At 39.6% G+C, this 24,830-nt stretch overlaps 6 protein-coding genes across 8 annotated transcripts; all 6 read right to left on the bottom strand.

The window, feature by feature from the left end:
- Positions 1–1,017: 1,017 nt before the first annotated feature.
- Positions 1,018–2,657, bottom strand: LOC113468583 (angiotensin-converting enzyme-like protein Ace3). The gene is made up of 3 exons (XM_026825601.1): positions 2,619–2,657; positions 1,967–2,125; positions 1,018–1,195 (listed from the first exon to the last, which is right to left on the bottom strand). Exons 1-3 carry the CDS (start codon positions 2,655–2,657, stop codon positions 1,019–1,021), a joined length of 375 nt encoding a protein of 124 aa, XP_026681402.1. The 3' UTR covers position 1,018.
- Positions 2,658–3,519: 862 nt separating this feature from the next.
- On the bottom strand, positions 3,520–4,760 carry LOC113468580 (delta(24)-sterol reductase-like). The gene is made up of 3 exons (XM_026825593.1): positions 4,726–4,760; positions 4,146–4,392; positions 3,520–3,696 (listed from the first exon to the last, which is right to left on the bottom strand). Exons 1-3 carry the CDS (start codon positions 4,758–4,760, stop codon positions 3,520–3,522), a joined length of 459 nt encoding a protein of 152 aa, XP_026681394.1.
- A 1,727-nt stretch (positions 4,761–6,487) lies between these two features.
- LOC103511998 lies at positions 6,488–19,728 on the bottom strand. 3 transcript variants are annotated; one of them, XM_026825596.1, is made up of 4 exons: positions 18,884–19,728; positions 15,277–18,530; positions 14,837–15,063; positions 6,488–7,195 (listed from the first exon to the last, which is right to left on the bottom strand). In XM_026825596.1, exons 1-4 carry the CDS (start codon positions 19,657–19,659, stop codon positions 7,109–7,111), a joined length of 4,344 nt encoding a protein of 1,447 aa, XP_026681397.1. In that variant the 5' UTR covers positions 19,660–19,728; the 3' UTR covers positions 6,488–7,108. The 3 variants fall into 3 exon arrangements, with proteins under 3 accessions (XP_026681397.1, XP_026681399.1, XP_026681398.1); XM_026825598.1 differs by having other exon boundaries at positions 15,277–18,188; positions 18,542–19,728; XM_026825597.1 differs by lacking the exon at positions 6,488–7,195 and having other exon boundaries at positions 14,648–15,063.
- LOC103511994 (delta(24)-sterol reductase-like) lies at positions 10,270–13,231 on the bottom strand. The gene is made up of 5 exons (XM_026825599.1): positions 13,187–13,231; positions 12,216–12,340; positions 11,470–11,657; positions 10,862–11,020; positions 10,270–10,413 (listed from the first exon to the last, which is right to left on the bottom strand). The coding sequence occupies exons 3-5, from the start codon at positions 11,650–11,652 to the stop codon at positions 10,297–10,299; spliced, it is 459 nt and encodes a 152-aa protein (XP_026681400.1). The 5' UTR covers positions 11,653–11,657; positions 12,216–12,340; positions 13,187–13,231; the 3' UTR covers positions 10,270–10,296.
- On the bottom strand, positions 19,724–24,226 carry LOC108252733 (MATH and LRR domain-containing protein PFE0570w-like). Its single transcript, XM_026825594.1, has 3 exons — positions 23,900–24,226; positions 23,692–23,745; positions 19,724–22,014 (listed from the first exon to the last, which is right to left on the bottom strand). The coding sequence occupies exon 3, from the start codon at positions 21,806–21,808 to the stop codon at positions 19,724–19,726; it is 2,085 nt and encodes a 694-aa protein (XP_026681395.1). The 5' UTR covers positions 21,809–22,014; positions 23,692–23,745; positions 23,900–24,226.
- Positions 22,907–24,807, bottom strand: LOC103511999 (transcription initiation factor TFIID subunit 11-like). Its single transcript, XM_017445214.1, has 3 exons — positions 24,328–24,807; positions 23,692–23,745; positions 22,907–23,560 (listed from the first exon to the last, which is right to left on the bottom strand). The coding sequence occupies exons 1-3, from the start codon at positions 24,805–24,807 to the stop codon at positions 22,907–22,909; spliced, it is 1,188 nt and encodes a 395-aa protein (XP_017300703.1).
- Positions 24,808–24,830: the final 23 nt, after the last annotated feature.

Raw genomic sequence — 24,830 nt, forward strand, 5'->3', positions numbered from 1 at the left:
CTTGACACGGAACTGTCTTGCATCAATGGATTCAAGTAGCAAGTTATCATCGAAATCTTCATCCACATCACGCAGGATGCCGACTCTGTTGACATAATTGAAAGGTACGAATGGGTTATAGGTATTTCTCATCCTCTCAGCCAGCCTAGTTAGCTTAGTTGGTAGTGCGTCTGCCTTGTAAGCGCTAGGCCGCGGGTTCGATTCCCGCCCGGGGCGGATTTAATTTTCTTCTGTCTGCTCATTTCGGGGCATCTTTGTTCAGTAGGCTTATGATCACCTTTACAATTCACACATCTAACATTCTCAGGAGCGCGACATGTATGCTGATCTAACTTGGTGGCTTATACTTACTATTCAAATTGGCAGCATAGTTGCTCAGTTCGATCAGTTGCTCGTACATGTCCCGGATTTTCTGTCCCGTCCGCCATTGAAAATTCTTTTTCTTATTCTACTTCAATAGAGGTAACTGTGACTGGTAAGGTCTTCTTGCTAAGGACCTGCTAAGATCGACGGTCGTCGACTATGTGTGGACAGTGGACACACCTTTACAGATAGGGGTTGCTTCTTGCTATTGATGATACCTATGGATCATTAATTGATCTTTTCAGAAACCTAGGTCAGGGGTTTCCAACTAGCGGCCCGCGGGCCACATGTGGCCCGCCAGACCATTTTTGTGGCCCGCGAAGCTTTTCGGGATTTGATGTTCGGCCCGATGACAAAACGCCGTCAATGTTGACTTGAATCTGTGGATTAGAGAGAAAGTTATCCAGATAGTAAAACATAGGTCCTCCAATATTTTTCTCTATTAGTTTCTCTAAAACAGTCACTTTTGAAATCCTGTCGTAAAATTTATTAATGTCCAAAAATACCGCTATGACATATTCATGATTTTGCAGAGTTCGGCCCGATGACAAAACGCCGTCAATGTTGACTTGGATCTGTGGATTAGAGAGAAAGTTATCCAGATAGTAAAACATAGGTCCTCCAATATTTTTCTCTATTAGTTTCTCTAAAACAGTCACTTTCGCCTACGCCATTCGATCCACGTGTGCTCCAGTTCGGCCCAGTCCCGACTTTTGGCCATCAGGGACGTTATGTCCGGGTCTAGACGGAGGTTACAACGGAGTGGTTCATCATGGGCACATATGGAGGCCGAATTGTAAATAGCCAGCATGTCGTTGATGAGACGATTGTACTGGGGGATAGAATAGAATAGAATAGAATTAGAACAAAAAAGATAAAGAGAAAAGAGAGAGAAAAAAGAATAGAACAGAAAAGAGAGGGAGAGAGAGAGAGAAAAGAATACCTAAAACAAAAAAGAATTGGACGAGCCATTCAGCATTCATTATTAGGCGGACCTGACGACAGGTACATCTGATCAGGTCTACCTGAAAGTGTGACTGCTCATCAGGTATCAGGTAGACCTGATCAGGTGTACTTGATAGTGGCTGGCTGGCTTTAGGGTCGAAGTTTTCGGGAGAATAGAATGACTCACTTTTCAGACGTAGGTAAAACAATTAGGTAGGTAGAAATATACATACATAAAAACTACAACTCAAGTTGTGAACCTGTTAATAATAATAAAAATATACATACATAAATAAACAAGAAAACTAAAACCGGCTTAGTTTACTGTCACGAATTTTCCATAAGTCACCGCCCTAATATGTAGAAAACCCGAAAATGACAAGTTTCCAAAGTTATTGAACCCAAGTCTCGTATAGTTTATAGTTTGTCAAAGTAGTAATTGTGTAATTAAAATTTAATTTTAACAGCATGTGGAGATTGTTCGACCGCAGTCTCAAGGTAGAAACACACTACTATCACGTCACGTGAGCTCATGAGGAGTCAGAAAGATGTAGTTCAAAGTTTTCCCATTATTTTGTAGATTGTATATCATTTCCTTCAGGATAGCCACAATGCCCTCACGTCACATGAGCTCATGTGATGTGATAGAACTACTCACCCTGTCCAGTTGATCAGGTGGTAGGGCAGTGGGCCCAATAGTGGCCAGGTAGCGCAGCTGCCGCCAAGTTCTCTCGTTCTGAATGACGTCCGGGTTTATTTGGTTGACAATGTCGTGCACTTTCCGCTGGAAGTCTGAATAGATGACTTGCTGCTCCAGCTGAAAAGAAGAAAGAGATTGAATAGAGTTAGTATTGCCTGTGGAATATGTTTCCCTTCGTTGGACTCTTATTAGGCCAGCTACTATCAGGTAGATCTGATCAGGCGTACCTGACACGTGATGAGCACACACACTGTCAGGTAGACCTGATCAGGTGTACCTGTCGTCAGGTCTAACTGATAGTGAGTGGCTGGCCTTGGAAATTGAATCTTATAGAAAAAGACCTAAAATTTTGGGAAAGGAGGTTGTTGAATTGATGATGTTTACAAGCTACAAGCAAATGGACAGTTTTCAGCAGAAAAGAACCATCCATAAGGGAACTTGCCTTATGGATGATTCTTATCTGCTTAAATGCTGTCCAAATTAAGGGGAAACTGTAGCGAAAATTTAACATCCCCTAACCCACAGCCCTCCCTTATTGTCAGTAGATAAGTAGGTAACAACCTAATGTCGATAGAGAACACCCTGTAATTTTAAAATCTAAGTCACGTGCTGAGATAGTTTCTTGTTCTAATAGAACCAAATTATCCATTGTAGACCTTTGCTTCCGGTTTCCATTTTGATAAGTATCTACCAGCTGTCTATCTTCAATTAGCCATTTAAGCCTTTTAGATATTATTTTCTCCATTATCTTGTTCATACAGCAAAGAAGTGATATGGGCCTATAGTTCACTGCATCTGACGAAGATTTCCCGGGCTTTAGAATAGGTATTATGAGGGCCGTATTCCATAATTCAGGTACCACACCCGTCCGCCATATCGTATTATAAAGGGAAAGTAAGCGTTTCAGTGCTACTTCGGGCAGTTTAATAATTAGTTGATAGGAAATACCATCTACCCCCGCAGCGGCAGATTTACAATTCTTAAATGTAGATAGAAGTTAAGCATAGGTAAACGGTAAGTTGTAAGGTTCCTGCTCAGTATTAACGGGGGAGATTAGATTAGCTTTCCCTCTCTTGTATGCAATGAATTGATCGGAATAGACCGTGTCGGCCGAATTCTGTAGATAAAAGTCCGCTAAGATTTCTGACATTTCCTTTTTATCTGTCGTAATCTGTGAATTTGAATTTTTAAGCCCCGCAATCGGATTATAAGGTCTTTTGCCCTTCATTCTTTTAAGTTGAGCCCACATATCATTGGTGCTTACAGGTTTATCGATTGATAGCATGAATTTTTCCCATGATTTTTCTTGGTTTTTCCTCACTATTTTCCTTGCTATCGCTCTACAGCCTTCTGATCCGAGAACGACCCTTTTCCGTTAAAGGCCGGGAATCAAACCCTCGACGAGCGCTTACAAGGCAAGCGCGCTAAACTCCATGTTAATTAGGCTGCCTTTACAATAATTAATTCCATCTAAATCGGCATACTACTGCCCTTTCCACTAGGCACGAATTTCATTCATGTCCACTCACCTTCTTCTCCTCGTCCACACTCAGGATGGTATCCATCGCCTCCAGATCCACTGGAAACATGGACGACTTGTACTTGGGCTCTCTCAGTGACATACACTTCCACCCAGCGCGTCCTGTACACATCGGTATGGATTGGTCGGTTTTGATCCACTCACGAACCTGAGGGACGAAAAAGAAGAAGTAGCTTTGAATTATTGACCGTCATATTTGTAATTGAAAAGTCTGGCTGGGGAACATTAAACAGGGAGTAGACCAGCCTGAATTTCCCTTGCCAAAGAAATAGCAAGGGTTGAGTGTGAAGGGCATCCGCTCGTAAAATTTGTAGCCAAACCAAATATCAGACCAAAGCATTCACCCTAGTTAGCGCTGATTGAGAGGCTGACAAAAAACTACATGGGAAAAGGCGAAGAAAAAGAAGATTTGTAATTGAAAAATTAAAGTTACTCGACCTTGAAATTCACTTTGAGCTCGTGACCTTGACATTTGTCCTCGAAATAACTCACCTGACCATGAACTTCACTTTGAGCTTATGACCTTGAAATAATTGACCTGACCTTGAACTTCACTTTGAGCTCGTGACCTTGATATTCGTCCTTGAAATAACTCACCTGACCTTGAACATGTTTTACTTTGAGATCATGGCATACTGATTTGTCCTTGAAATATTCGGTGACCTGCTGTCGTATGAAGTGATAGATATCGCATAAGGTAATGTCATAGGTTATACCTGGTATTTTGACTCTTGCTGCCACAACTTGAGAGTTACTAACAAGTGGAACAGGCTGTGAAAAATATTTCTTATGGATCATCAGCATGACTCCGCCGCAAGATATTCTGCCATCTAAGAAATCTTTCCTGTAAAAATTGTAATTAGTAAAACCAGATATCACTTTATCAGAAGCGTAGTCGCACGATTTGTAGGATCAGACACATCGCACATTGGAAGCGTAGTCGCGCGACTTAATAGCGAGTAGTCGTCAAAAAAAACCAAACCTTAAAATGATAGACTCAATATCATTATCAAATTCCCTTGGGTTTGGCTTTTCAGGCGTCTATGTGCTACTGAAAGTCGCACAACTACAATACCAACTCCATAGTGAGAGGTCTGTGTCCTTTTTATTAGGCTTGAATTTTCATGCGGCATCGCGGACTCCGCGCTACTAAAAGTCGCCCGCTTATACTTCCAACCTGCGATAGGCCTTATCCAGATTTTCTTCATTCATTTGTGACACGACCTTCTAAGATAACATCACTTTTTTCAAGCAACAATCTTTATTAGGCTCTTACTTAGTGAGAAAGGAGGCCTAACCTACAGTCAATGCTATAATATGGAATTATCTATAACAACGTTTTTTCTTTTGAAAAGACAAATCAATCAATTACACTTTATTTTTCAAATTACAAAATTAGAAAGGAAAACAGAAAATATAGAAATCAAACTTGCACATCAAAACCTATCCATCTAATGTGTGAATTTGAAAGAGACCTACACTGTCTACTCAGTTTGTAAAATATTTATTTAAATTTGTAAAATATGATTTAAAAAAAATATTCGCCTATTTTGAGACACTATTCTTTATTGAAAAACTGGGAAAAATGTATCTGTCACAATCGTAAAATACACAAACATCATCAAAAATGTTGTAGATAAACATCAGTATATGTGTTCCTACGACCAATAAAAAGATTCATGTTTGATAGTTGATGCTGAATTAATACATATTATTAAATCCTGAAAAACCCATTTTCCCCCCTCGATATTTGGATTAAAACGTTTTTAACATGAAAAAGTTGGAATAAAAATCATTAGTAAAAAAAAGAACCTCCTTAAAAAGACCTTGCAATGAAAGCAGATCTTTAAGTGACAAAGCATAACATATCCCAGTCAAATAAATAGATATTTGGAATCAAACACTGACAAAAAATTTCACCGATTACATTCCTTTCCTTCGTAAGGGATAAAGGAAATTATCCTTTTTAATCAAGAGACAAAGGATTCGTCCAAAGATGAAAAATACATAAAGCCCTAAAATAAATTACTTTATATTTAAAAAATACCCTAAATTTTATATCCATGAGATAAACAAAAAAATAAAATAATCAGTCTTTAGTTTGTCTGTTGACGAGAGAATGTGACGGTGCTTTTCCAAGGGGACAAACGACGCTCGATTTCCAGATGGAATTCAGATAAAATCACCAGAGATGTTATTTTTTTTTTTTTTTCACGATACCTATATTGACAAATATGGAAAATTATACAAAACAACATCCCAAGAAATCAAGCTGGATTGACGAACAAAATCAAAGAACTTTCCGAGGTTTTGAACTTCAATCGATTTTCACGAGATAGAAAGACAATTTGTTGTAAAATTCTGACCCGCGTAAAAACCTCATTTGCCGCTTGGAAAAAAATCACTGAAAGCATTCTAAATAAAATGTTGAATCGAGAGGTTTACCTGATCTATCGATCTCCGAAAGTTTGCCATTACTCAATTTCGAAGTAAAAACATCGAAAAATCAGGTAATTGCTACGTCCATCCGTAAAAGCAAATGCTTGTGCCAAGGATGGGGAGAAATACTATGAGAAGTCTCAAGCGTTTCAGCTGTTATGAGTCTGGTTAGGTCGAAAAAACAGTTGTTAAATGGACTTAAATGCCTGTGACATTACATCTCAAAAAGTTTCTTCCAAACCGGAATAGACCAAACAACCTGAGTATGAAACGACCAAAAATTTCGTACAGCAAGAAAAATTTGAAGATGAACGTTTCTCAACATTGGAATTCAAATCGGAGACCTGCTTGTATGGAAAGCAAAAGCTAAACCAAACAAAGCGTCAAAAGATCATGGAGATCTATTGAGAACAGTGTTAAAACAATCAATTCAACATTTTTTTAATGAAACTTTGAAACAGCGGCAATATCGCAACCAAAGAATTCAGACACCCTTCATGGCCGGGACTACGGAGTTTCAACTTGGTTTAATTGAATAAATTCATTTAAGCAATCTGATTGATTTTATAGCATGCATTAAAATTCAACCAGTCAGAAAACTAGACTTAAACTAAGTAAAAAATCATACAAGATGGCCTGAACATTTGGTTACTCTATAAATCCGATTTGGCAACGACAAACTAAAAGCTTGAAATTTAAGAGACTCTTGAGAGGAAGGTAACCGGCGCGGCGGGCAGTTAATGCCTGAGGCATTCTCTGCCACCTAACCGTTAGAGCTCTATTATTTGGTCACTCAAATTAATGAGGATAAATGCCATGCCTCGGCTGGAATTGGACCTACGCCCTCCTGTTTACCAGGTGAACAACTTGACCACTACACCACCGAGGTAGGTACTTGAAATTATAATCTTTTAAGGCCGGAGGCCACAAAGCGAGTTTAAACTCCGTTTTTTAATTTCTCGGTTTAAGAAATCTGATTAGCTGAAAATTTTGAAATTTTTAAAAATTAACCGATCAAATTGCTTAATCCAAGAGTTAAACTTAAACCGAGTTTAAAATCGCTTAGTGTCCCCGGGCTCAATAAATCTCTTGAGAAAGAATTAAGGTCAAGGTTATTACGATCAAACCTTCGGCAAACTTCCCTCCCGCTCCAGCATTTCTTTCCACCAATCAAAATTCTTTACCGCGATGACCTTGGCTGCAACGTCCTTGACAAGGTCATTGACCTCGGCCTCTGTCCAAGGCACCGAGGTGAGGATGGCCACGCAACGAAACTAGGTATATCCAGTAATAAAAATTAGGATCTCTGAAAGGAGACAACAATAAATAAATGGAATATAAAAAGAAGAAAAGACAGACAAAAATGAGAAAAAAAAAAAAAAAAGAGTAGGTACCTAACCGAGGTTAGGACTCAAAACACCGCCAAATCTATACATATTATCAATAGCATTATCAGAAGTATTATTTTCGACCAACATTGTACCATTATTATTATCAATCATAGGATCATTATCACCCATCTCGTAACCAAGATTATCGAATTGGTTGTAAGAAGATTCTACCTGAAACGCATAAGAACTATGAGCATTACTAGCATTATTAATATTCAAATCTGATTTCTCCTGGTTATGAACACCACGAGCAGTTTCATTGCGAGTATCGGGATGGAAATTATTGAACTCGTTGATCAGCAACAGCACTGGTACTCTGACTTGGTTTCAACTTCTTTGCATCATTACTCACTTTTACATCATTGCTGTCTTATATTGAACTCGTTGATCAGCAACAGCACTGGTACTCTGACTTGGTTTCAACTTCTTTGCATCATTACTCACTTTTACATCATTGCTGTATCCTCTTCTCTTCGTAAACTTAAGGTACTCTGACTTGGTTTCAACTTCTTTGCATCATTACTCACTTTTACATCATTGCTGTATCCTCTTCTCTTCGTAAACTTATTCATATCATTCATTTCTTTGCTGAACTTCTTGGTGACATTATTAGCACTCACGTAGGGTAGAGGAGGTGGTACAAACTTTTCGATCGGTTCTACAGCATTAACTTGGTTCTTGCTACCTAGGGCGGGGAAGTCATCATTACGTGTGTTCTCAGAAGACTCCAAAACGGCAAAGCTATTCTGGGTCCTAACAGTATAGGAAGAACGGATAGAAGGTACCATTTGCGCCGCTTCTTGGAAGACTAAACCTCTCATACTCATCATTTCTTTGATTTTCTTCTGCCTGCTCATTTCGGGACATCTTTGTTCAGTAGGCTTATGATCACCTTTGCAATTCACACATCTAACATTCTCAGGAGCGCGACATGTATGTTGGTCTAACTTGGGTAAGTAACATACATTACATAGCACGGGGTTGTGACAGAACTTGCTCGTATGGCCGAACTTGGCGCACTGGTAACACTGGACTACTCTTTGAATGAATGGGGCACATTCAATCTTGCAATAGAACAAGAACCCATGGGACGGAATATCTGACCATCGAATATCACCTTGACACTTCGGCTTTTCACATAGGATACCTCTCGAGTAGGACTGACGACTTTTCTATTAAGTCTCTGCACGGACTTGACACGGAACTGTCTTGCATCAATGGATTCAAGTAGCAAGTTATCATCGAACATCTTCATCCACATCACGCCAGGGATACACGAACTCTGTGACATAAATGGAAAACAACGAAATGGGTTATGAGGTTATTTCTCATGATCCGTCTCATCAGGCCAAGCCTAGGTGGGCTAGTGAGTATTGTTGTAGTGAGTTCTGGCCATTTGGATAAGCCGCTAGTAGCGGCGGCGGTCCGGGATTTCACGCCTCCCGCAGGCGGAATTTTTATCTCTTGATGGGAATAATGTTCGCTTTCTCGGTACCGGAATTCATGGCTTTTCCCTAACTCTATATCGCTTCCTTCTCTTTACGATCGCGCGCGATTAAGAACCATAGGAGCGCGTTACATGCTCCCCTCTGTCAAACCTCTTTAAAAAAAAAAAAAAAGTCTCATCCCTCTCATTCATGACAATTTCATTCGCAGTGAAGGAAGAAGTGCATACAACCAGAATCTTGCTTCTATTCAATCTTCTAATCTCTACTACATCAGTCTTATTAGTGACGATTTCATTAATTAACATTCCACATTTCTGATTGCTGATGAAATTCGTAGGATTATCCGGAGAGCGTTTGCATTGCACAAGCACCCTGTAGCGATCGTAGACATGATTTTCCTGATACACTATAGTTTCCCTCTCCTTCCCCGCAGTATCACGCGTTCCACCTTTCTTATCGGGGGGATCCCCCTCCTGCCCCATCTCGTTCATGCTAACAGCTGATTAAAACATCTGTTTTAACGCCGTCAACACGAGAAAAGCGGGAGAAAATACCAAGTTATAAATTTGAATAAATAAAGTGACTGGCTAATATCCGGAAAATATTTTGGAAGAGTCCACTTGGAAAATAAGGGGTGTCCGACTTTGTCAAAAAAGTTCAAAGTTCGTAAAAAACCACTAAATCACTTGATTTACACGAAAATGATAGTCACACCTTGTAGATTACACCAAAAAAGAAGTCTATGCAAAAAATCACGTCAAAATAGGGGGTTTTTCCACTGGAAAACAATTTTTCAATGAAGAGCGAAGAAAAACGCACTTGTTTACTTCGCTGTAACCAGGGGAGTGTTGGATTTTAGGATCATTGAAATATTGGGGAAACCCTACAATGCTGCAGTGAGCACCAAAGTTGTGATATAATAACACAAAGAAACTGCATTTACAGAAACTGCATTTACATTTACATATTTATAGGGCAATTATTCCCAGGGAGTAAACGGAAAGATAGTCAAGGATGAGATTGGAAAAGGAAAAACTTTATTCCTCTAGAGGAAATGGAAAGATAGAGGACCAGTTTGGCAAGGTAACAAGAGAAAGAGATTTACATTATGTAAAAGTAAGTAGGTTACGTCCTTTTTACAAGAGTTCCTGAAGTTGAGCAACGTTGAGCGTGGTTGGTATCTGTAAAAGTGAACATAAATGGACAATCGCGTGTTGCTGGCTTTTCCACTCGGGCTGGGCGGGGTCAAAGTGAGCTACCCGCCCAGCTTGTCGCCAAATATACTGTAAAATCTTTGTCAAAAGACCTTAACAGTTATACAGTAACTTCCAACTGAGCAACTTCCATGGAATAAGTATGTTATTTTGTAAGTAGCGAATAAGTATGTTATTTTGTAAGTAGCGAATAAGTATGTTATTTTGCCTCATTCTCTCAACAGGATTCGAACCCGCGGACCTTCTATCAGCCGGCTTACAACTTACCTACTGTAACGTCATCGAGTTCTACCACGACAGGGATGGTCCAGCCTCTGGGTATTAGATAGCGGGTTAATTGACCCATGGTCACATAGGGCTCTACTTTGACCGTCTGAAACACAATAAGGGAAAAACGTTCAAATATAAATTTCCCTGCTGAAAATCTAAATCTATTTTCTTTTTTGAGAGAGAGAGAGAGGGGGGGGGGGGGTGGAAAAACAATAAGGGAAAAACGTTCAAATATAAATTTCCCTGCTGAAAATCTAAATCTATTTTCTTTTTTGAGAGAGAGAGAGGGGGGGGGGGGGGATGTAACAACGGAAGTCTTATCTTATCGTCCTATAATGGAAGAGATCCAGAGAAGAGGAAAGCCTTCTGATCCGAGAACGACCCTTTTCCGTTAAGTATAAAGGCCGGGAATCAAACCCTGGACGAGCGCTTACAAGGCAAGCGCGCTAAACTCCATGTTAATTAGGCTGCCTTTACAATAATTAATTCCATCTAAATCGGCATACTACTGCCCTTTCCACTAGGCACGAATTTCATTCATGTCCACTCACCTTCTTCTCCTCGTCCACACTCAGGATGGTATCCATCGCCTCCAGATCCACTGGAAACATGGACGACTTGTACTTGGGCTCTCTCAGTGACATACACTTCCACCCAGCGCGTCCTGTACACATCGGTATGGATTGGTCGGTTTTGATCCACTCACGAACCTGAGGGACGAAAAAGAAGAAGTAGCTTTGAATTATTGACCGTCATATTTGTAATTGAAAAGTCTGGCTGGGGAACATTAAACAGGGAGTAGACCAGCCTGAATTTCCCTTGCCAAAGAAATAGCAAGGGTTGAGTGTGAAGGGCATCCGCTCGTAAAATTTGTAGCCAAACCAAATATCAGACCAAAGCATTCACCCTAGTTAGCGCTGATTGAGAGGCTGACAAAAAACTACATGGGAAAAGGCGAAGAAAAAGAAGATTTGTAATTGAAAAATTAAAGTTACTCGACCTTGAAATTCACTTTGAGCTCGTGACCTTGACATTTGTCCTCGAAATAACTCACCTGACCATGAACTTCACTTTGAGCTTATGACCTTGAAATAATTGACCTGACCTTGAACTTCACTTTGAGCTCGTGACCTTGATATTCGTCCTTGAAATAACTCACCTGACCTTGAACATGTTTTACTTTGAGATCATGGCATACTGATTTGTCCTTGAAATATTCGGTGACCTGCTGTCGTATGAAGTGATAGATATCGTAGAAGAAAGTCAGGGGCAGAAGGAAGAAAATGACGAAAATCCAGCGGTACTTCTTGAGCAGGTGTTCTAGGAGAGATTCGGAAATCATGGTGCCTGAAATAAACCATATAAGTATTAAGTAAAATGTTTGAACAAAGTTTTAGTTGTATATTTGTAAACTATAAGACCTTGGTTAGATTGCGGGAGTAAAGTTACTTTTCAGTCTCATTCTGGCAGGATAAACAAGGTATATTCTATTCTTTTCTATAAAATGAAACTGCCTGAAGAAAGAATTTCATATAACCTTGGTCGGGATTGAACCCTCACACTGTTGATTACCAGGCCAGCGTCTTGACCCATTACACCGGATCTCGAACATCAGCTTTTCTCTGAGTTATGGAATTTACCATGAAACTACCGGTGTTGTTAATGCGCAAAGTGGGCTAACCTAAAAGGCGCGCTAAGCTCTACTTTTGGTATAACTTGCTCACTTCTAACCGTTGCTTTCTTTCTGAATTTTTCAATTATACCAAGTAATTTAATTTGAACTAGGTAGGTAATATCATTTCAATGTACTACTATGTGTATAAAACACGCTAATAAATTACCTACCTAGCTAAAACCTACCTAGCTAAAACTAAGGGAATATTCCACTGGGAAAACAAAACTTACCCACAGCAGCACACAAATACCTTGAAGTTGAATAATTGAACAGTCACAAAATTGAACAGTCACCAGTTACGCGCACCACTTGGCTACTCAAAAAAACTCTCAGTCTAAACAAAATCAGCAGGTACCTGAAGTAAACATCAATAATGGCAGTATGATTACGCCAGATAGTTAGACCAAATAAGTAACATTTAGGTACCAAGCAGTTACACCTACACACACCCAATTATCGGTGGTTAAGAAACAAAAGTGCCTAATGACCATTTTGCAAACTTTTCAGAAGAAGCAAAAATACTGATTACTGATAAGAGTGATAAGCCAGCCTAGTTAGCGTGGAGGGTAACGTGCCCATCTTGTAAGCGCTAGGCCGTGGGTTCGATTCCCGCCCGGGGCGGATTTTATCCTGATGGGATAATATTCGTCCTCGGAACGGCCGGCTTTCTCCAATCCTATCTTTCTTCTCTCTTCGATTTCGGGACGATAAGACCTTAGCATTTACAGTTCCCTCTGTCAAAGCTCTTGAAAAAAAAGAAGAAAAAAAAAAGTAGCGCTAATTTTTAAATTTAGTTAAGTCACCTATTTATACCTACACTATAATATCGATCTTTTTTCCCCCTTTCTTTCGAAGAAATGGTCAATAGGCACTGTCGTTCCTAAACGCCGATAATCACATGCAGGTAAACCGCAGACATTGTATCAGGCCCATCGCACATTGAAAGCATGGTAACACGATTTGTAGTATCAGGCACATCGCACATTGGAAGCGTAGTCGTACGATTTGTAGGATCAGGCACATCGCACATTGAAAGCATGGTCGCACGATTTATAGGATCAGACACATCGCACGTTGGAAGCGTAGTCGCACGATTTATAGGATCAGACACATCGCACATTGAAAGCATGGTCGCACGATTTATAGGATCACGTTTTCACACAACACGAATATGGAAGAATACAAAAAAAGGATATCAAACCAAGAAAACACACAATCCACCTTACTTGTCACTCGGATCTTACAAGACTGCGAGGAAATGTAAATACATAGTAAATTTATGTAAATAAGACAGATATTATAAATCTGATTTATAAGGTGCCAAGTGACAGGGTGTGTTAAACTGTAACTGCTAAGGTCTTATCGTTCCAAAAACGAAGAGAGAAGGAAGACAGGATAGGAGAAACCCAGCCGTTCCGAGAACGGACCTTATCTGTTTAGGATAAAGTCCGTCCTGGGCGGGAATCGGTCCCGCGACCTAGCGCTTACAAGGCAGGCGCGCTACTCTACAAGCTAACTAGGCTGGCTTTTTTTTGCTAGTTATAAGTTAAGTTATCTAGGGCCTAGATTAAGCAATCATGACGTTGTACTATTTTGTATATAATGTACAATAAAAATTATAATAAATAAATAAATAGATAGTTGACATGCGTAAATTGAGAAAGGCGTTATTAATAAAATTAGTGAGTAAACGATATGTCTCCCAATTTGGTTTTGCAATAGATGATTGCGTGTGTACGCGATATTTGCGCAAATTTCACGCGTTTAGGCCTGAAATTTGCGCAAATATCCCGTACACACGCAACGATTTGTCGAAAGACCAGGTTGGAATACCAAGTTGAGGAACATAAAGCACCAACTGTACCGGACAAAAGGATATACTTTTAATCTTTGTAGTTTGTTTCAGTTTTCAGGCATCCTATACCCAAGTCCGATGATTTTAGATGACGAGATTGGAACTGTATACAGGGTGCTTAAAAATTTAAAGAAAAAAAAATGAGCACTCTGTACGTCACCAAGTTTTTCAGTTTGTTATTTGAAGGCACTTGACAAAGGGACATGTTTTTTAATCTATTTAATTTAATCTGATCTGATCTGGTGAAAACAATCCTTAACAAATATGACTTTAGACTCTCTAGCAGATTTAGTTAATAGTTAATTTCTAACATTTTGTTTGTTCAGGCCTTGTAGAGAAAAAGTCAATACCAAGATCAATAAAAGAAAAATGGGATAAATGTACTAGTAAACAGTACAGAAAGCACAAATAACGTAGAAGTAATTTTCACACAAAATTTTTGGACCACCTTGTGGTCTGCTAATTTATCTACTAAGTATTATAATGAACTGATATCAAATATAGAAGTAGTTATAACAATAATAATTACACTTCATAAGATGAGAGTCTTATCAAAATCAACCGAGAGTGGAGATAAGGTTTCTCGCACATTGAAAGCGTGGTCGCACGATTTGTAGGATCAGGCACATCGCACATTGAAAGCATGGTCGCACGATTTATAGGATCAGGCACATCGCACATTGAAAGAAAGGCCGGAGGCCACAAAGCGAGTTCAAACTCCGTTTAACTTTTAATCTCGGTTTAAGAAATCTGATTAGCTGACATTTTTGAAAATTTTAAAAACAACCAATCAGATTGTTTTCCGTAGTCCGTAATCCGAGAGTTAAACTTAAACCGAGTTTAAACTCGCTTCGTGTCCCCGGGCTCAATAAATCTCTTGAGAAAGAATTAAGGTCAAGGTTATTGCGATCAAACCTTCGGCAAACTTCCCTCCCGCTCCAGCATTTCTTTCCACCAATCCAAATTCTTCACCGCGATGACCTTGGCTGCAACGTCCTTGACAAGGTCATTGACCTCGGCCTCTGTCCAAGGCACCGAGGTGAGGATGGCCACGCAACGCTCCGTGTTGTGGGCCGTGAGGCAGGTTAGCGCGCGGCCTATAGAGGTGCGAAGGGGGGAGGGTGAGCGGCAGGCGGCATGTTGCAGGCCGACCTCCAGAATATCCAGCAGGGAGACGATGCAGAGGAGGGAGGAGGCGCGGGGCATGGCTTTCCCAATCATACCTGGAACATGGGGAGGAAAACAGGTGAATTTTTATTTTATTTGTCCATTAAGTAGTGAACGGAAGAGAAGAGTGAATGAAAAGATCAGTGGATGGGGGAACTTCTTTTAGAGAACCCTGCCAATTGAAGTCTGCCCTATCAATTACTGAATCAAGGGAAAGCGTCTCAAAATCAAGAGAGAAAAATTAAACTAATTAAAATAAGTCAACTTACCCATGAGTTCAGCGCAGGAGGCAGCAACACTGATTGCTCCACAATCCAAACTACTTCTGAACAGTGTTGCCAAGTTCCTCTCCACGACAACACTGTACAAGTCTGGCGCCGGACGCCAATGTTTAGCCAACAGCACCAGCGCCCTCTGTACACAACCGCTGAAACTCGACGATTCCGCTCCCTGGTGGTGAGAATTGGAACGAGGGTTTCGCTGCCACGGGTTAGAGCAGCAGGAGTGTTTACTCTTCAACATATTCATCAACTCTGCTAGTAGACCGGCAAGTGTGAACTGTTCCTGATATCTGTACTTTGTTCTCAACTGCTGCTTTGTCTTCACGAAGACATTCTGGTCATCAAGGAAACTCCCCTGGCTTGATGTCTGCTGGTTGAGCAGGATACAACTCATTACTTTAACTAGGACACAGCGACTGGCTACAGGATACACAGTAGGCCATCGTGTGATCAAAGCGTCTAGTATATTGAGAGAGCGTTTCCTATGGAAGTAGATGGTATCGTAGAGGAATGTCATAACAGATGCTGGATCATTACGCCAGCGACACAAGCCTACATAGAGTTGTGTCAATGCATACAGGATAGATAGGAGTGTGGTCTCACTATGCAGGACCAGTGTCTCATGCAGGGTCTTCATAAACGTGGGTAGGAACTCAGGCCGTGTTGTGTTTAGCTGTATAATCAGACAGAACACTTTGGTTTGAATGTTTGTCACCGCTTTGGGATTGTCTACCAGCTGTTTGTTATCGTACAACGCGATGATTCGTTTGGATAAAGTATCCAGCGGGTAATCTTCCAGCTCTTTGACAAACGCTTTGATTTTCCTATCGAACACGTTCTTATCATTCGGTTGCATGGCGTAGTACAGCAGGTTCAGTTTTTTCGTCACCGTTTTAGTTTTGATCTGATTGGTTGGTGTCACATCGGGTTTGGACATTTCGGATTGTAGATGTTCAATTGAGCGTTGAATGAGTGTATAGGACTTGGGTTCATCTTTGTCTTTAGGTGTGTTAACCGTGCTCTTCAATGTACCACTGGTTTCAAGCTCAGTTCTAAGTTTCTTGCTTTCATCAGAACTCACATATTCAGGGTCTTCACATTTACGTTTGTTAGCACCATATGAAGGAGAATTGCGTGTGTTGTAGAAGGATAATGTTGGAAGAACAATCTTTTCCGTGGGTTTGGTAGCATTCGCCTGATGAACAGAATTCTCCAAAGGTCCGTTGACCTTAGGAGGGCTATTGTTGACGAAACTAGTGTTCAAGTTATTTGGTGGTCTAGATACCATATTGTCACTATTAGAGGTGACATTATTTGATGGTCTAGAAACCGTGTTAGTATTACTGAAGTTATTTGGTGGTCTAAATACCGTGCTTTCTTTTTCAAAAGGAGCAGTAATGTCCGAAGATCTCTTCTGTCCATAGAAGCTAAAAGTTTGGTTTCCAACAAGAGTCGGTTCTGGATTATTGTTATAGGACACTTGATTGGAAATATCTGTAGGACTAGCTTGAACTGGTTTGACGGCATCTTGAATGTCTACTTTGTTTAGACTTGGAGGGCTCATTTCATTCGACTTGAGTCCATGAACACCTAAATTCATGTTGGTTTTCTCCCCAGGTCGAGTATTGTGAGCCAAATTACTCATTGGAGTTATGTTATAAATTGGTAAATTGTGTGTGGAACGGATCTTTGCCAAGCGGTTTTGAATACATTTGGGAAATATTGAGGGAGGTGACTGCAAAGATTGGCAAGGTGTTTCATTGGATGTCAACAGGTTTGAAGGAGACTTCAATCCACTAGATGTTGTGGATGTCAAGCTGGTTGTGTCATCTGATTTGTTAGGACTCAAGTCATTATTCATTTTATTGGGACTAGTAGACTCTTTGTCTGGGACGTGTACATTAGGGAAGCTTGTGCTTTGCTCAGGAACAATTCCTTTGTTTTGGATTTGATCTTCTTTGTGAAGACTGTTTTCCATTATTTTGCTGACGAAGTTTAATTTTTCATCCTTTCTTTGAGATCTGTTGGGTGACTTTTCCACTCCTCCTTCTTTCTCCACAAGTGGCTGTGTCATATCTGTTATATTCGGAATAGGTACTGGCATTTGGTTTAATTCTTCTCCCTCTTTCCTAGGCAAGCTGATCGATTTTTCTACTACTTCTTCTTTATCTGCAAGTGGTTGTGTCATATCTGGAACAGGTACTTTATCTTCACATGTAGTTTGCGAGCTCAATTGTTCAGATACTTCACTATCTGCATCTTTTGGTTCCCTAACATCTTGTAAGTCATCTTCCATCTCCATAACCAAACAATCTGTTTCTTCCATCTCTTCAACTTCTTCCTTCGCAATAGTAGAGTTGTTATACCCATTGTAGTTCTTGAATCCAGTTCCATTTTCTCTACACTGAGGTGGAGTAGCAGGGAGAGCGTCAATGAATGGAAACTTCTTGTTGAATCCCTCCATTCCCATTCTTCGGAGAATTCTATTGACTTTCTTACTATTCACGATTGTATGAGGAGGTTTCTGTACTGTGGCTGGTTTGACCAGGTTCAAGTTACAATTGTAACTTTGGATGATTCTGTTTTGTTGCATTAAGTTGTCAGTTTTGACAATAGGTAGTATAGTATTCTTTGTCGAAGCTTTATTGACTGTATGGTTTAGAATGTTTTGGCCATTTTCATTTGTAGAGACATCCTCGGGGACTGTATCCTTTTTATTAGCAAGTACTTTCTCATTTTTAGTATTCAAAATGTTTTTGTTCGATCTGATCTTGTGGACTGTAGGGATTGGGATGTGTTTATAAGGTGCTTTAAACAGAGATTGTGTATTATTTCTAGTTGGTATGTCATTGACCTTTGGATTTTTGTCGGTCTCAGGCCTGTACTTCACTTTACCATTACTGTGTGAGTCATCCTGTGAACCACTGCTAACAAATAGCACAGGTTTAGACATAATAGTTCCAGATATTTTGTTAAATTTGTCAACAGACAAAAGGTTTCGATGGAGTTTGACACTTCTCGGAACTTTAAATACGTGTTCATCACTTCTAACTTCATCTCCATTACTTTCCTGGACTTTATTTGCATCTGTATTGGTATCACATTTACTTTGATCTTCTTTACCAACAATAACTTTTTCATTTGCTAGTTCTACATGTTCTTTTCGACTACTGGGAGTACTTGGCGATTCCTTACTGGATTCAACACTAGTCTCAATATTTCTGCTATCGGCCAATTCTTTCCTAGGGACTGCTCGTGTGAGTCATCCTGTGAACCACTGCTAACAAACAGCACAGGTTTAGACATAATAGTTCCAGATATTTTGTTAAATTTGTCAACAGACAAAAGGTTTCGATGAACTTTGACACTTCTCGGAACTTTAAATACGTGTTCATCACTTCTAACTTCATCTCCATTAATTTCCTGGACTTTATTTGTATCTGTATTGGTATCACATTTACTTTGATCTTCTTTACCAACAATAACTTTTTCATTTGCTAGTTCCACATGTTCTTTTCCACTACTGGGAGTACTTGGCGATTCCTTACTGGATTCAACACTAGTCTCAATATTTCTGCTATCGGCCAATTCTTTCCTAGGGACTGCTGTTTCATTGGTAGTGTTAGATACCTCTTTCAAGCGTCCAATCTTGAACTTTCTCCCGGTACTTAACTGCAGAACAGGACTTGGATCAGATATCTTCGAAGATTGTTCCTCAAGAACTGAAACTGGTTCAGGTATTTTCGGGGCATCTGTTTCTAATTTTTTATCATTCTGAGGTGACATAGGTTGAGCTGTCGATGGAGCAGATTTATCTGGTGTTTTCTTTGATTCCAAAGGATAGCTAACAGCCTTCTCTGGAGGAGACAGCGCCTTGTTTTCATCACTGACTTTGGATACTGTATCAAGTGTATCACTGGATACTTTGGACACGGCATCACCACCGACTTTAGATAGGGCAATTCGAGTTCTCTTCAAACATCGCACATCTTGTACCATGCTGTCATTGCATTCTACATCTTCTTTATTGCTTTCTGTAATTTCTACACGACTTTCCAATAGAGTTCTTTCAAGATTACCTGATTTGTCGTTGTCTACCATTTCTTCTTTCTCAGGTTCTATTTGTTTCACGAGATTTTTCTCTGTGTCTATTCCACTAGATTTATCAGTTATCTCTGATAATGTTTCAACAGAAGCATCAATATCGTTTATTTCCATAGATTCATCAAGATCATCAACACTTTCAATTTCATTGCTAGCACTTGGAACAACTTGATCTTTTCCATTATAGTCACTAGAATTCGGTTTGTCTTTACTGTTTTTATCAGACTTATCTTCGAAACTAATCTTATCCTTGTCACCATCTGGCATTGCCTCTCCTAATAAACTATTGTCCGCCTTCTTATTACGTCCTCTTCTTGTTTTTTCTGAATATTTAACATCTTCTTTGTTCTCCGCTAGCACTTGGAACAACTTGATCTTTTCCATTATAGTCACTAGAATTCGGTTTGTCTTTACTGTTTTTATCACACTTATCTTCGAAACTAATCTTATCCTTGTCACCATCTGACATTGCCTCTCCTAATAAACTATTGTCCGCCTTCTTATTACGTCCTCTTCTTGTTTTTTCTGAATATTTAACATCTTCTTTGTTCTCCATGACGGATAGACTTCTTCGTGTTACTCTTCTAGGTATTTCATCACTATCGGCAAGTGGTATTTCCGTTTCTTCAGAGGACTTCTTTGTTCCAACGTCACTTGAGCTTCTTTGTCTCAAATTATCTACTTCAGGAATAGATACTGCCTTGTGCGTGGATTTTGATCTCGTTCTTGGTAACCTTTCTTCTTCGATGGTGCGTGATTTTCGTGACTTCTTGTTGTCAGAGGGGGTACCTTTCAAATTGGACTCGGTGTTTTGGGTCTGAGGTGACTTCCTAGTTACAGGACTGGATATCTCTTCTGCATTCCGTTTTGAGTTTCTTCTACTCCTTCTCAAAGAGGGCGTTTTGCATTCATCATCTTCTACTTGTGAATTACAATCATCTTCATCATCTTGGGCATTTTCTTCAGAATCTTTCACGAGCTTTTTGTTGGTTTCGTTATATACAGCTTCGAGTGATTCATATTTCTCTTTCTCAAGTTCTGTATTGCTGATATCTTTATCACAATCAAATGCATTAGGAATTACATCATTTTCTAGTTTATCTGCTTCGTTATTTGGAACTAGACTGTTGGATCTGGATCGCGTTTGTTTCTTGCAGGGTGAAGCCAGAAGATCAAAGTTCGAAATGAGTTCAACATTTTGCATCACTTCAATGTCTTTGAATATCTGTAACACGTGTTCGTGTCGTTCCTTGTCGATTTTCAAAAGTTCCTTGACATTTTCTTCGGTGTTCTCATCAGCTTTGTCTACAAGATCAGTACTTTCACAATCACTGTCTGAGAGGTTGGAAATTTCAAAGTCTGTGCTGGTAGAGTCAATAAGATTGTTTTCTGAATTGACACAGCTAGTTTCTGAACGAATAGAACTGGTTTCTGTACTTTTGTTTCTAGTTGATCTACGTCTTGGCGATTTTCCAGAAGACTTAGTACTACCGACATTATCCTTGAGAGCTTTGTCAATTGATTTACGAGATTTTCTCAACACACGCAACTTTTCCAAGCTGTCATCTTCTGAGCTCATTTCAGACGTTCCATTTTTCTTTTCTTTTGCAACCACAGTAGCACTTTCTGCGTCAGTTTCATCATCGCCTATAGACTTTTTAGAGCTCCTTCTCTTCACACTTCGTGATACACGTTTCTTCTTCTCCTTCACACAATTCTCTTCTTCACAGAGACTCATTTCTATTTGTTTGGCCGCTTTGGCAATTTCCCTTGCAATCTCCTGTTTTGTTTCCTTCTTTCCCGGTGGTGTCTTTGAAGGTGAAAACAAACTCTGCTTATACGAACCAAAGAAATGTTTTTTAGCTTCTGGACTATGATTAGCTTGAACAGTTTGCTTTGGAAGGGCTTGATCCTTTTCTGCACTTGTAACTCCAGGTAATTGTTTTATAGGTTTTTCATCTTCAAAATTCTCAAGGACAGGAAGGTGTAGTAACTCTGCAGAAGCATGTTTGGGACTGGCTACTTCACTTGCTATAGTTATCTCCTGGATATCACTGCTCTTCCCTTCATCACTATTATCACAATCGATTTTGTTACTTTCACACATGCCATTTGGCCCGACAAGATCAAATGTACTTTGTACATTATCACTGGATGGTTTCTTGTTCCGCTCACCAATTTCAACCATATCACTGTCAAGTTCACCTCTTTTTGGTGACGACTTGCCTTTATCACTTTGTAATTCCCTAGTTTCCTTGACTTTGTCACTTGCTAAATCACCAAGGTCTTTACTTTTGTGTTTATTGGTTTCTAATTTACAAGTGTTTTTTATAGAGGTCTCTCGATCACTTTCAACATCACTATCCCGATCATCAGCTCCATCAACAATTTCATCATCCGAACTATCACAAGACATTGACCAAGAGGTTGCGACTTTCTCAGAACTAAGTTTCTGACTTGGTTCATAGCTGGAATGAGGTGGAGATGGTTGAACCAATGGTGAAGTAATGGAAGACCTGGTGGTGGGGGTTGATGAGGATGAAGTTGAAGGGTTTGACTGTGACTGAGCCGGAAGAGGGGAGAGCACACAATCCCCGTCCGGTGTGAAGGTAAATGTGAACTCTGGGGTAACAAAATAGTGAGAAAAGTTGGTTAAAGTTTAATAAAATAAAAATTAAAGTTAAGGGAAATGAAAACTATTGGAAAATGTTTTTAATATGGTCCATTGATGTGACATTGGAACATTTTCCCATTATAACCTGTTTTTTTTTTTTTTTTTTTTTTTTTTTTTTTTTTTTTTTTCCAAGCTGTCATCTTCTGAGCTCATTTCAGACGTTCCATTTTTCTTTTCTTTTGCAACCACAGTAGCACTTTCTGCGTCAGTTTCATCATCGCCTATAGACTTTTTAGAGCTCCTTCTCTTCACACTTCGTGATACACGTTTCTTCTTCTCCTTCACACAATTCTCTCATCTTCTGAGCTTATTTCAGACGTTCCATTTTTCTTTTCTTTTGCAACCACAGTAGCACTTTCTGCTTCAGTTTCATCATCGCCTATAGACTTTTTAGAGCTCCTTCTCTTCACACTTCGTGATACACGTTTCTTCTTCTCCTTCACACAATTCTCTTCTTCACAGAGACTCATTTCTATTTGTTTGGCCGCTTTGGCAATTTCCCTTGCAATCTCCTGTTTTGTTTCCTTCTTTCCCGGTGGTGTCTTTGAAGGTGAAAACAAACTCTGCTTATACGAACCAAAGAAATGTTTTTTAGCTTCTGGACTATGATTAGCTTGAACAGTTTGCTTTGGAAGGGCTTGATCCTTTTCTGCACTCGTAACTCCGGGTAATTGTTTTGTAGGTTTTTCATCTTCAAAATTCTCAAGGACAGGAAGGTGTAGTAACTCTGCAGAAGCATGTTTGGGACTTGCTACTTCACTTGCTACAGTTATCTCCTGGATATCACTGCTCTTCCCTTCATCACTATTATCACAATCGATTTTGTTACTTTCACACATGTCATTTGGCCCGACATGTAACTCCAGGTAATTGTTTTATAGGTTTTTCATCTTCAAAATTCTCAAGGACAGGAAGGTGTAGTAACTCTGCAGAAGCATGTTTGGGACTGGCTACTTCACTTGCTATAGTTATCTCCTGGATATCACTGCTCTTCCCTTCATCACTATTATCACAATCGATTTTGTTACTTTCACACATGTCATTTGGCTCAACAAGATCAAATGTACTTTGTACATTATCACTGGATGGTTTCTTGCTCCGCTCACCAATTTCAACCATATCACTGTCAAGTTCACCTCTTTTTGGTGACGACTTGCCTTTATCACTTTGTAATTCCCTAGTTTCCTTGACTTTGTCACTTGCTAAATCACCAAGGTCTTTACTTTTGTGTTTATTGGTTTCTAATTTACAAGTGTTTTTTATAGAGGTCTCTCGATCACTTTCAACATCACTATCCCGATCATCAGCTCCATCAACAATTTCATCATCCGAACTATCACAAGACATTGACCAAGAGGTTGCGACTTTCTCAGAACTAAGTTTCTGACTTGGTTCATAGCTGGAATGAGGTGGAGATGGTTGAACCAATGGTGAAGTAATGGAAGACCTGGTGGTGGGGGTTGATGAGGATGAAGTTGAAGGGTTTGACTGTGACTGAGCCGGAAGAGGGGAGAGCACACAATCCCCGTCCGGTGTGAAGGTAAATGTGATGGACCCAAGTACCTACTTTAATTTGTACAGGTTTTTCGGGTTCACAAGTTTCATAGAAAGGAAAAAGAACTTACGAGTGTTAGGTTCCTCAGAGGATTGAGGAGTATTGTAAGGAGTAGACCAAGGACCTGTGAACACAAAGCAGGGAAAACAAAATGAAAATTCATTCGAAATTTGAGAAAAGGGACAGTAACTATAAGATGATTCTTGTATAAATCCAACCGATAACTTTTTAACACATACAACCATCAGAAATACTTAAATCAGTTTAGTCCTACTTACTTGCAGTTCCACTGCTATAACCAGAAGATACACTGTGAGGACTGACTATGCCCTTATTATCCGCACCTGAAATTAAATAAAAGGAAAATAGGTATTATGTGTCCCTCAGATAATGTTTTAGTTCAAAAGGTGTCAGCCACAAAGATCAAACTAAAGCACTACTATCAGAAGATGTTGCATTGCCATTTATCTTTTCTCTATAGGTGGCTACTGTTTGAAACTTGTTTAAATCTCCGAATAAACCTAACACCCAAGTTAAGTACCTGGATCACAGTGGACTGATCCAGTGCTTTGGCAATCTTGGAGCTGTCAACAACACAACATTAGCAACAACCCAATGCAACCCTGCTTGATAAATTCATACAATGTCAGGGTTTTTTTTTTTTTTTTTTTTTTTTTTTTTGCATTAAAGTAGGTATTTTCGGGGCATCTGTTTCTAATTTTTTATCATTCTGAGGTGACATAGGTTGAGCTGTCGATGGAGCAGTGTTGGGAGCAGATTTATCTGGTGTTTCCTTCGATTCCAAAGGATAGCTAACAGCCTTCTCTGGAGGAGACAGCGCCTTGTTTTCATCACTGACTTTGGATACTGTATCAAGTGTATCACTGGATACTTTGGACACGGCATCACCACCGACTTTAGATAGGGCAATTCGAGTTCTCTTCAAACATCGCACATCTTGTACCATGCTGTCATTGCATTCTACATCTTCTTTATTGCTTTCTGTAATTTCTACACGACTTTCGAATAGAGTTCTTTCAAGATTACTTGATTTGTCGTCGTCTACCATTTCTTCTTTCTCAGGTTCTATTTGTTTCACGAGATTTTTCTCTGTGTCTATTCCACTAGATTTATCAGTTATCTCTGATAATGTTTCAACAGAAGCATCAATATCGTTTATTTCCATAGATTCATCAAGATCATCAACAC

Source organism: Diaphorina citri, unplaced genomic scaffold (genome assembly GCF_000475195.1).
Source record: "Diaphorina citri unplaced genomic scaffold, Diaci psyllid genome assembly version 1.1 scaffold779, whole genome shotgun sequence".
NCBI classification, from domain to species: Eukaryota; Metazoa; Arthropoda; class Insecta; order Hemiptera; family Psyllidae; genus Diaphorina; species Diaphorina citri.